The sequence below is a fragment of the Piliocolobus tephrosceles genome, chromosome 1 (assembly GCF_002776525.5).
Source record: "Piliocolobus tephrosceles isolate RC106 chromosome 1, ASM277652v3, whole genome shotgun sequence".
NCBI lineage: Eukaryota > Metazoa > Chordata > Mammalia > Primates > Cercopithecidae > Piliocolobus > Piliocolobus tephrosceles.
Window position 1 is genome coordinate 137624625 of NC_045434.1, and position 13010 is coordinate 137637634.

Below are 13010 nucleotides of genomic sequence, written 5' to 3' on the forward strand. Positions count from 1 at the left end.
AAATTGTAACATTATTTGAAATACATATGTTCCCCAACATTAAAGTTTTGTTTTTGTTGTTGTTTGTGTTGGTTTGATACTGTTTTCCTGACCCTTCTGGTCTCTGAGTCATATCAAAGTTTTACGCAGTCATCTTTCCTTTCTCTTCCCCTGTAGCTTTACTTTTATCTAAAACTACTTTATTAAAAAAGAAGTAAAGATGGTAATGTTCATTTAAGTGCTGTAACTATTTTGATTTTGTTTTTATTTTAACATAGTACTTATATTGTTTTCTTTTCCTCCCATCTGGCAAAATTATTTTTTTAGAAATCCCCAAGTGGAATTGTAGCTTTCTTTTTATACTGCCTATATTTGTAAGGCTAGGTTTGCTCAGGGTTTGCTTACAGACTTACTGCTAAAATGTACTATAATAGCCTCTTTCTTTTTCCCATTCCAGTTTAAAATCACCTTCTTCCTGATTCTTGTTAGGAAGCTCTTTCAAAGTGTTTTCTAACAAACTGGGATCTCTTCCAAGTTCCTCCTTGAACAAAGTTACACTAATTGGTCTGTGGATTGTTCCATCAGCCTCATTAACACCATTATTAGTCTGCCGCTCATCTAAAATAACTGTTGATGATGGTGAATAAACGTTTCCTAAATGGTCCATTATAGGAAGCAAATATAATTCTGGTTGAAGAGCCTAAAACATATAGGAAATTTTAAAAGTTAGTTTGTAATTAAAAGCAGTGCTGTAAATTAAAAATTAGCATAAGTTTAAAATGTGACATTACATACATATGGAGGAGCAAATGATTTGAGTTTCAGTTCTGATTCTTGCTTTTCCTTCACCTAGAAATAAGTAATGAGAAAAAATTAAAACTGTTGCTACATTTTTTTCAGTTCGTTTTACCTCTACTTTTTTTGCAGAAGGCATGTATTTGTGGCAAATATAAAAATCAAATTTAAAAGCTAGTGACTACTGCTAGATTCTAGAAATGAAGAATATAATGTTACTTTTATTCACTGTATCAAACATAAGTTCTATGTCATTTATTAATAACAACTATGCCTATCACTTACATGGACTTACTATGTCCCTGGCACTATTCTAAGTGCTTTACACTTAGTAAAGATTGTATACCTAGGAAATTTCCAGGTTGGGATTCAAAACCAGGTCATCTGACCCTAGAATCCAACTTAGTAAACTTTATTTTATTTCCTACATATTCAACCCATAGAGTTCATTTGTTATTTATTTATTTATTTAACAAATATTGGGGGACTGGGTGTGGTGGCTCACGCCTGTAATCCTAGCACTTTGGGAGGCCAAGGAGGGCAGATCACTTGAGGTCAGGAGTTCGAGGCCAGCCTGGCCAACATGGCGAAACCCCATCTCTACTAAAAATACAAAAATCAGCCAGGTGTGGTGGCTCCCCCAATTACTCGGGAAGCTGAGGCAGAAGAATTGCTTGAACCTGGGAGGTGGAGGCTGCAGTGAGCTGAGAGTGCACCACTGCACTCCAGACTGGGCAACAGAGGGAAACTCTGTCTCAAAAACAAAACAAAACACAAATATTGAGGGCATACTATCTGTCAGGCAGTGTTCTACATGGTATGGATACAATGATAAATAAGGCAAAATCTCTGCTGCTTTCATGGAGCTTATGGTCTACTTGGGAAAGCAGATATTAAATAACTAAATAAACCCAGTTTAGGATGGTGATACATGTTTTATGAAAAGAAAATAGAGTGATGTAATAAAGAGTAACTTGAAGAAAGAATGTCTGAAAACTAGTTGGTCAGGGAAGGCCTTTCAGAAAAGATAATACTTGAGCTAAGTCCTGAATTATGAAAAGAAACAGCCAGCTATCTGAAAATCAGGGAGAAATGATTTCTAGGCAAGTGCAAGGACCAAAAATCAGAAATGAGTCTGCTATATTTGAGAACCAAAGGAAGATTTTCATAGCTGAAGTATGAAACCAAGGAGAAGATGGTCATAGATGAAATTTGAGAGGCAGCTTGTTCCTTAGGCCCTCATTATCTCTTGCCTGAACCACTGTACAACTTTCTTACTGAAATTCTTGCCTCCTCACTTCAATCCATCCTTCTCAGTGAGGCCCAATTAATTTTACTGAAGCCTCTGATCATGTCACTCTTAGTCAAAAACTATGGTTTCAAGAAAAAATCCAAACTACAAATCTGGCATTTGAGAACTTCAACAAATGACTTTATAACTTGCACCCCACTATTTCCTTTCATGTAGTCAACGCTCCACTAAAAACAGTGCCATTTATTATTTCTGAGTTGTCTGCATTTCTACTTCTGTGCTTATCCTATTTTCTCTGTTCAGAAAGCTTTTCTCACCCTTCATCTTTGCAAGAACAAATATTTTTCTTTTAGGATCCAAATTGAAATATTGCTTCTTCCTCAAAGTTTTCTACCTCCCCTCTTCCCTGCTGGAAGTAATCTCCTTTTCTTCTGAATATATAAAATATGATATTTTATTTATTTATTTTATGTATTTTAATCTTCATCACTACACTGAGCACTCTGAGGGCAAGATCTGTATCTAGTTCTTTTCTAGTTTTGTATATAGAAAAACATTAATAAATATTTGTTTAAAATAATAAAATATTACAAGGATTTTAGAAATTGACCTCAATTACTTAGAAAGTCCCTTCCGATCTGGGATTCTATGATTGATATTTTGTACATATACGGATCATGAAAAAGAACAAAAAATTATGAGAGTTGTTACTTTTCTTCCCTGTTTGAGGAAAGCTAACTTACTGATCAGTAAATTAATATTAATATGCCAAAAGTTATACTAAATAGAATTATGATGACCAAAACCTCTTCAAATTTAGCTACTGATCCCAAGAATCTCACACAGCAAATTATAGTAGTACTTTGGAAGAAAATGCCTATTTTTTCCATTATCATTCATGATTTAATTTGTTAAGTGAACATTTAAACACCTCTAGTGCAAAGCACCTTGTTAGGCACTGGTTATAAATACAATGGTGAATAAAATGAAGTCCCTCCCCACAAGGAACTATAATCTAATGGTAGAGTTAGATGTTAAGCAAATATTCACATAAACACATAATAATGATATAATCTGTTAATGAGAGTGAAATAAGAATATGCTGCATTTTAAAGAGTTTAAATACAGAAAATCTTAAGGAAATAAAATTTATATAAATATGAGAGACCAGAAACTTTGAGATCTGATGGCTTGTTAGATTTGAAACTTAAGCTAGGAATACTTTCTACTTAGAGTATTCTGCCCACTAAGTCATAGAAACTACAAATAAGAGTGTTCAGTAAATAATAGTTGACACTAGTCAGGGATGGTGGCTCACACTTGTAATCCCAGCGCTTTGGGAAGCTGAGGCAGGCAGATCACCTGAAGTCAGGAGTTCGAGACCAGCCTGCCCAACATGGTGAAACTCTGTCTCTACTAAAAATACAAAATTTAGCTTGGTGTAGTGTCACGCGCCTGTAATCCCAGCTACTTGGGAGGCAGGAGAATTGCTTGAACCTGGGAGGTGGAGGTTGCAATGAACCAAGATTGCACCACAGCACTCTAGCCAGGGCAACAGAGCAAGACTCCATCTAAAAAAAAAAAAAAAAAAACAGTTGACACCAAAAAAATATGTTGGAGCCATATCATTTTCACATCAAATGAGTCTAGTTGTGGCGCAAGCAATGAGAACCCCATTTTTTCCCCAGAACTCAAGTACTTGCTTAAAACACTTAAAAACTTTCATTTAAATTTAGGAACTTATATGATCACATTTTAAATTGGTATTTCTCTGCTTTGCAAGGAAATTCACACACACAAAACCCATCATTTTCATGCCCAATAACACGCCTATGCAACCTATCTTTGTTGATCTGTATGTTTAATGATATTTCCATTTCGTTTTGATTGACACTACATATCTAATAATATCTTAAGAAGCTGAGTTGATAAGCATTTAAGAAATATAATTTGAGAAGGTATGGTCTTTCTCAATAAGAAAGAAAAAAAAAGAAAACTTACCACAGCTAAATTATTTCCAATGCATTTCAGAAATAAAAATTTTTCTGCAATAGCATCTTCACCCAGGAATTCACCAAGACGCTCCCTCAAGGCTCGTAAAGTAAGTTGAGGAGATACTCTGAAATATTATAAAATTGCCTTATAATATAAAATGAAATAGATTTTGGATATACTAATGATTCAATAACTTTAGTCAGCTATCTCAAACACAAAGGTTGACTTAATGTGTCAGATATAGCTTAACATATTATGTTTCTACACTGCTGGTATTTTGTAGGTCTTCCATAAATATCTCTTAAAATAAATAATTAGAAGTCTGCCTTTAAAATTATGCAAATAAACATTGTTTATAAATGTTTTGTACTGAAAAAGAAAATGACTGTCTCTTTGCTAATCTACTTCCAAATTTTATTGTTAAAATTTGCTGTGGAATAGATGTACCTTTATATATACATTAATGAATGATTTAGCCATAGATATTTATTTTGGAAGTTTGGTAGCAGTAGCTAGTGCTTAAAATTTTTTTAAATAATCTAACACTGTCAGATTCCACATCTTTGTTTATTAGGGATACTTTGCTCCTGAATATCTAAAATTTAAAGCCATCACTTATGCTATCATCTGAGCTCTTATTTTTCTAGGACCTTATGAGAAATATTAGATAATTCATTCAATAAACATATATTTGTTGAGCATCTATTATGTGTCAGACATTGTTCCAAGGGATGGGAATATGGCAGTCAACAAAACAAAAATCTCTGCCCTTATGGACTTTATAATCTAGTGGCGGGATAGAAAAATTACTGAAGTAAATAAGTAAAAAAATGTAATCTATAAGACACTACTAAGTAGTACAGAGAAAAATAAGCCAGGGAAGGGAGAAAGGGACTGTACAAATGATTTAAAATACAGTGATTAGAGAATATCCACACAAAAAGGTAATATGTGAGTAAAGACCTGAAGGAAATGGGAGAGCATATGGTTAGGGCAGAAAACTCATTCTAGACAAAAGGAACAGAAAGTAGAAGGGTCCTGAGGTAGGGCTATGTGTTACACAACAGAAAGGAGCCTGATGTGGTTGAAGAAAGTGATGATGAAGATTAGGAAGAGAGGTGTGCTAAAGGGGTAACAACAGGCAGTTAGATCACATAGTGTTATGTGTCTTTTTGTGAATGTGAAAATACACATCTACATACATATAAACACATGTTCTTTGTTTATATTTTTAAACAGTTCAGAGAAAGAGGCATTGTAGATATATTGCTTTAACTACTATTCTCAGATCTTCAGATCTTCAGCAGTCCTTCCTCCCTCCCTCCCTCTCTCCCTTCCTTCCTTCTTTCCTTCCTTCCTCTTTCTCTCTCCCTCTTTCTCTTTCCCTCTTTCCCTCTCTCTCTCTTTTTTTTTTTTTTGGCAGAGTCTCACTCTGTTGCCCAGACCAGAGTGCAGTGGTGCAATCATGGCTCACTGCAGCCTTGACCTCTGGGCCTCAAAGCAATCCTCTCACTTTAGCCTCTTGAGTAGTTTAGCAGATTTTTAATTTTAGATAACTTCTCTCTTAATTCACTTTGTGTATGACCATAATAATACACAGGTTATATACTGTTTTCTGGGTGGTAGTATTATGGCCAAGTGAGCTATTCTTACAGAACTGATTTAATTGTTACATAGCACTACATATTGATAATATTAAGTCAGGAAATGGATCTATCACGTGGACAAAATATTTTTCACTTATACATTTTAAATTTCCAAAAAGCATTTTTCTCTGAAGAAAGAAAGATTCTTCTTTCAGGCATATTGTTACATGACTACACAACACTTGCCTTAGAAATCCAGCTGAAATGAATTTGTTAACAACTTCTGTTGAAATGGTATTTAGCTTATAGTTCCATGATCCTTCAGGGACATAAAAAATATGAAGTTCCACCAACTGAATAAATTGAGAAGAACATCGGTTAAAATACTTTCAAAGTGAAAAAAAATCAACTGATGTTCTATAGAATTAAGTTTAATAAACACAACAGAAAAAAATGGAATACATATATCCCTATGAACAAACAAAAAACAAAATGAACTAAAAATTTGTTCTTAAGTTGGCCACTTGGCATTTGGAGTACATTTTCCCTTGGCAACAATGTTACAGATGTGGCTATGAGATTATCTCAACATCTTTGGCATATGGTGTTTTTTCTGTGGTCTGCAGTAAGAATCCTAGGGCACCAAGACTAGTTTTCTTAACATCAACCTTTACCTCACCTCACTCGCCACCTACTCAGTTCCACTGGGGAGAACTTGTGGAATCTTTATCCTTTGTATATTTTCTCCCTATTACAGTTCTGATGATTGCTAGCCCTCAGCACCTGCAAAAGGTTTAACACTGTGGTTTGGGGAATGTACTTATTCCCCAGAATTCCAGGAAGAACCTATTCCTGACCAATGAGAAAGGAACGATTGTTCTTACATTGGGCATGTCTGTGTGTCTGTGCTTCTATGTAACTATCCACTTTTCCACTGATGTTTTGTTATGACCTTGATTAGAATTCTTCTATTTAAAAAAATTTACAAAAAAAAAAAGAAAAAAAAATTTACATAACCAAAACAGAAACAGAATGATTGCAAATGTAGTCTTATCTTTTAATCAAATTAAGTTTGATACTCCCTGCATATTAAAAGTCAAAGCATTTAAATGAATATTCTTGAATGCAATATTAAATATCTGAGAAACCTTTAAAAGTTTGAATATGGCCTACTGTTAATATTAGTAATTTTATAGGAGATAAAAATGGTTCTTGAGCATAAGGTTTTCTTCAAGTTGTTTTTATAAATCAAGAAAATTACTTCTATGCTTTTGATGATGAAATATTAACTAAAAATTCAAAATGTTTGTATAGATCTGATAGTGAAGTTTTCTGTATGTTGCATTTTGAACACTAGAGCACTTAAAAGATTATCCCCTTGCTATACTATTGAATATTTGCAAAACCTTAAGAAATTTGAAATAAATATGACCTTATCTCTATATAAATATATTAATATTTTACAGGGGGAAACTCTCTCTTGAACTAAATATTTATATACATGTTTCTTAAAAAATACATTTTAATGTTTTTTTCCAGAACAATAAAGTAGTTGAAAAAATATTTTAAAATTTTAAAGTACATATTAAATCTGACAATATTATTTTAAGGTTAAATATTCTATTTACACTCACACCCTGATTTATTATAATCTTACTTTCCTGGCTTTAATGGAAGCTGCTCATCAATAATATTTTCATTAAAACCATTAGCTATTTTAAAAATACATTACAAGGTGTATATATATATACATACACATATATATATGGGGGCATATACTTTTTCTTTTGCCCCAGGTTTCAAAATGATTAGGGATGGCACTGTTGGATTCTGTTTCTTATTTAAAATATTGGTATCTTGTTCATCATGGATTTTTTTGCATTAATTTTACTAAAACAATTTTTTGGTAGCCCCTTAAATTTTTCATCTATGGCAAGTACCTCATTTGCCTCAGACTAGTCCTGGCTTTGTGAGAAATACAGCCAATAAACAATAACTACTGCCTTCTAAGAAGTAAAATTTTAAAAAGTTTTTTTAAATTAAAAAAACAATAAACATAAAACACTAATAGATAATATAGATATTATAAAGTGGTAGCTACTAGGAAAAAATAAGTAGGGTGGGGTAAAGAAGAATGGGAAGATATGGGATGGAGAAGTTTTCAGTTTTAAATAGTCAGGATAGGTCTCATGGAAGAGGTGATATCGGAGTGAAGACTTAAGGGAAAAGAAGGAATTAGCCAAGTGAAGATCTAGATGGAAAGAGTTTCAGAAAGAGATAAAATAAAGGTATTAAGGTGACAGCATATCAGTATGATTGAAGCAGAGAGAGTAGGGGAGAGAGCAGTAGAATTTAAGTTCAGAAAAATAAGGAGGTAGAGGGGAAACATATAGCGCCTTCTGAGCCATTTTCACCTACAAAATGGGAAGCTAATGCATGGTTTTAAGAGAAACATTAAGATCTGACATATATTTTTATTTAATAGGAAAATTTTTAAACATACATATAAATAGAGTAATTCTCTCTCTCCGAATAAAATATTCAAAGTAAATCAGACATCGCGACACTATATACCTAAATTATTTGGCATCCATATTCTAAAAATAAGAACCTCTGTAACATAATCACAGTTTCATTTTCACATCTAAAAAATTAAAATTCCTTAATGTCAATTAATATCCAGTCCATATTTAAATTTTCCCAATTGTCCTTGAAATATTTTCTTAACCTGGAATTCAAACAAAGATCACACAATGCATTTGGTTGTTACGTCTTTTAAAACTTTCATCTTGAAGAGCTCCCAAACCTATTTTTTGCTTTTTATTTTTAACATGGCATTGACTTTTTAAAAGATACTGAGCCAGTTGTCTTATAGAATGTTCTACATTCTGAATATACTTCATTATCTCTAAGGTGTCATTTAACTTGTTTCTCCAACCTCTCTTATCTCCTGTAAACAGTTAAGTACACAGCCTTCAAGTGACACAGGGGCAATAATATTTTATAAGTGGTGTCCTGTATTTTATATTGCATTATATCAGGATATACATAATGCTTTACTTAATTAGTTGAGTGATGGGGATCATAGCTAGAACAGACTATAAGAGGCAAGAAAAGGGAACTTGTTATGAAGCTACTGGAATAATTAGAGTGTGAGACAATGGTGACTCATGTGCTAGCAGTAAAGGTTATTAAAAAGCAGACAGATTTTGTATGTATTTAAAAGTTAGAGTCAATTAATTGGAAGTGGAGTTTAAGAGTCAAGTAGAAGAGTCAGAGTCAATCTATTGGAAGTGGAGTTTGAAAGAAGAGTCAAGTAGAAGACTCAAGTATGCAAGAAGAATCAAGTATGACTCCAAGGCATTTGGCCTCAGATACTGAAAGGATAGATTTGACCTTTCAGTATCTGAAATGGCAAAAGTCATGGGTAGTGCAAGTTTTAGGGAAGGGGAAAAAAAATCCAGTTTCAGACATATGAAGATGAGATATCTATTGGCCATCCAAGTGGAGATGTCAGTTAGTCAGCTGAATATAGGCCTATGTGAATCTGGAATTTGGGAAAGAGGACTGAGATAAGGCTATAAATTTGGAAATCCTTGGCATAAAGTTGGTATTTAAATCTATTAGACTAGATGAGATCACCAAGGAATGAGTGTAGGCAGAGAAGAGAACAAAGAGCTGAACCCTGATGTATTCCAAAATTAAGAGGTCAGTAAGAAGATGAAGGCCCAGTAAAGATGACTGAGAATGAACAACCAGGGAGGTAAGAAGAAAACAAACATAAAAGAGCTGAACCCTGATGTATTCACAAATTAAGAGGTGAGGAGGAAGATGAAGGCCCAGTAAAGATGACTGAGATTGAACAACCAGGGAGGTAAGAAGAAAACAAACATAATATGTATGCTAGAAGCCTAGTGAAGTCTATGTCAAGGAAGAGAAAGTGATTAATGGTGTCAGCTGTTGTGCACACATAGATCAAGAATGTTTAGGATAAGAATTAACCAACAGATTTAGTAATGAAAGGCTGAATTTAATGAGAACAGTTTTGGTGGAATAATGGAGATGAAATCTTGATTGCACTTGGTTTAAGAGAAAATAGAGAGAAGGTATTAGGGGTCTAAGATGGTATGACATACTTGTTTAGAAGAGTGAAAGAGTGAATTAATGAGTGGCAGATAGTAAGACTGCCCACCAGAAAAGATTCCATTTGAAATTCATGGTCATGAATTTAAAGTGAGAATGGTACTTATGATGGTATACATTTTTTTGTCTAGCCATGTTCAGCTGCTCAGGTGTAGGTACAGAACAGGTGGAGAAATGCATTAACCATGTTTGTTGTTTTGCCAAGCAGCACAATGAAGTGACAGAGGGGCAAGGAGTCAAAAGTATGTGCAAAGGAGTGATCATGACTGCTCTATGGAACTTAAGCTAGATATGGAGGGTACCACCTTCAACCATATAATTGAGAAATAGTAAAAAAGGTGATAGAATCAATGCATTGGGGATCCCAATATGGTTGGGGTAGAGGAAGTGAGCTAGCGACACAAGAAGTGTAACCAGGCAATGGGATATATGAAGTTGGGATCATGGTGGAGTCAATATCTAATACTTTATATAATTTATGTTTTTGCTTTTATAAAACTTTTCAAAAACAATGATAAGCAAGTCTTTCTTATATTTTAGTATAAAAAGATTTTCTTACCTCTGATGAGGAAGGTCGACTTGGATTGAGCGACATATTTACTAATGTCTGAATGGGATAATTATCAATTGGAATTTTGTTTCTTTTTTTATCTTTCTTCATTTAAGTAGTATTAAATAAAAATTGTAATAGTTTTTTTGGCTTAAGATAGCATTCCACTCATTTCTGGTCTCTGATTTGTTCAAGAAATAAAAAGGAAAACACAAAAACATTAAATAAACTAAAAATGAAAACTTAGAAATATATATAATCTTTATTATTCTAACTCTAAAGGACATATTACTAGTAAATAGGACTGTGTAATGAAATGAGTATAAATCTATACAACTAAGTAACATGACAAATTACATTATAATGGACTTGTGACCAGGACATACTTTACTATTCTAAATAATTCACCTTTTCTTGGTCAAAAATTAAGGTTAAATAGATAGCATTTTACATGAAGTAGAAATACACATTTGGAAGTAGAAAGACAGAATTTATGATACTTGGTTAGGATCAATGACAAATTCTAAGCATGCCTAAAGTTTTAATTAGCCTCTGGGCTAGTTAAAATGGCTATAGAATGATGAAAACTGTTTTACCATATACATTTCTTCCTGGGTTTTGATGCCTCGATAATAAAAAACATGAACAATCATTCCAGGTGAAAATGCCAGTCTTTATATATATCAGGCTTCATTTGTGTATTATTTCCTGTGTTTTTCCTCAGGATTTATGGCAGTTTACAAGAATGTATGATACAATTAAAAATATATAATGTATATAAGAAAAAATAAAAAATAAGGTAGCTGAATTACTACTCTAAAAGGAATTATCAAAGCCGGATAATCCTTAAGGATACACTAATCATATCAACACAAGAGCTGAAGCTTTTCTAGATTTCAAAGCATTGCTCTTCCTTGATTTATGTTAAAATAAGGATTTATCTCCAACAAAACTTAAAATTCCTCTGATCTGGTACTGATTGTAGCTCTACAAAACCCTAACAAGTACCACTAATTGTTTTAATGGTATCAAAATTAAAAGATTATCTCCTGAAATATAGCATCTCCTTAAATTAGTTTTACATATTACTTTCCATATTTCTTATAATAATTAAAACTTAGAATGTGATTTGTCATTTTGACCATGTCAAACGCTATTTTAAGTACACATTAGTACTTTAAGAAAGTATTTATATATCTATACAAAAACTCTGTATGCCACTGTATTAATATTAGCCTCTATTGTGAACCTAAGTGAAAGATGACTCAGATACATATATGGTCACTTCATTATTAGATAATAATTAGTTAATAATCTATAATAATTATAGCATAAGGACATTCATTGATTCACTGGTATGCAAGTTAGTAGGCTAAAAGTTTTAATTTGTTACATATTAAAATTTGATATTTTAATTCAGAATAATTTTATTTTTATTTTTTTTTTTTGAGACAGAGTCTCCCTGTGTCACCCAGGCTGGAGTGCAGCGGCGCACTCTTGGCTCACTGCAGCCTCTGCCTCCCAGGTTCAAGTAATTCTCCTGCCTCAGCCTCCCAAGTAGCTGAGATGACAGTCGTGTGCCACCACTTCCAGTTAATTTTTGCATTTTTAATAGAGACAGGTTTTCACCATGCTGGCCAGGCAGGTCTCGAACTCCTGACCTCAAGTGATCTGCCCGTCTCAGCCTCCGGAAGTGCTGGGACTACGGGCATGAGCCACCAATGTGCCCATCCCAGAACAAATTTTTAATTAAACAAACTGAAGATAGATCAGTCAAGACCTGCTTTATTGTTGTCCTGAGGTAAGCCTATACAGGACCCCACTATACAGGTTGAGTATCCGTAATTTTAAAATCTGAAATCTGGAATGCTCAAAAATCTGAAACTTTTTGAATGCCGACATAATGCTCCAAAGAAATGCTCACTGGAGCATTCTGGATTTTGAATTAGGATTGTTTAACCGATATAATGCAAATATCCCAAAATTTGAAAAAATCTCAAATCTGAAACATTTCTGACACCAAACGTTTTGGATAAGGGATACTCAACCTATAGTATCCCTTCTAAAGTAATGGCAAAGAAGCCATGTTTGGGATTTTAAGAACTCCCTTTATCATTTCTGATGCGACCAGTGCTGGAGACCAAATCCTGGGCTGACCAGAAACAAACAAAATGTTCTGCTGTAAAAAGATGAGCCCTTGGGAATTAGACTTGGGAAAAGAGCTCCAGATTCAAGCGTTAGTAGACATTACTAACAAGAATATAGAAAAGAGAGCCGGGTGCGGTGGCTCATGCCTATAATCCCAGCACTTTGGGAAGCCAAGAGGGGCGGATTGCCTGAGGTCAGGAGTTTGAGACCATTCTGGCCAACATGGTGAAACCCCGTCTCTACTAAAAATAAAAATAAAAATAAATTAGCTGGGCATTGTGGCATGCGCCTGTAATCCCATCTACTCCAGAGGCTGAGGCAGGGGAATTGCTTGAACCAGGGGAGGTTGCAGTGAGCCAAGATCGTGCCATTGCACTCTAACCTGGGCGACAGAGTGACTCCATCTCAAAAAAAAAAAAAAAAAAAAAAAGAATACAGAAAAGTCATGAGGCAGTATCATAGTATCACAGCCATGAGGCAAGCTTATGTTACGGGAAAGCTATACTTATCTATAAAGAGCTAGAAAAAGAAAGCATAGAAAAAATGACTGAGTTAACTGGTA

General features: G+C 33.9%; 1 protein-coding gene across 1 annotated transcript in view; it reads right to left on the reverse strand.

Annotated features, from left to right (window-relative positions):
• The window catches only part of SPATA1 (spermatogenesis associated 1), a 47405-nt gene that overhangs the window by 27073 nt on the left and 7322 nt on the right, over nucleotides 1-13010 (reverse strand). Inside the window, exons 2-6 of the mRNA XM_023208601.1 lie at nucleotides 10310-10481; nucleotides 5854-5960; nucleotides 4028-4145; nucleotides 775-828; nucleotides 448-679 (exon numbers count right to left, since the gene is read on the reverse strand). Coding sequence (XP_023064369.1) covers nucleotides 448-679; nucleotides 775-828; nucleotides 4028-4145; nucleotides 5854-5960; nucleotides 10310-10411 — 613 coding nt within the window. The 5' untranslated portion in view covers nucleotides 10412-10481. The remainder of the gene's footprint in view (nucleotides 1-447; nucleotides 680-774; nucleotides 829-4027; nucleotides 4146-5853; nucleotides 5961-10309; nucleotides 10482-13010) is intronic.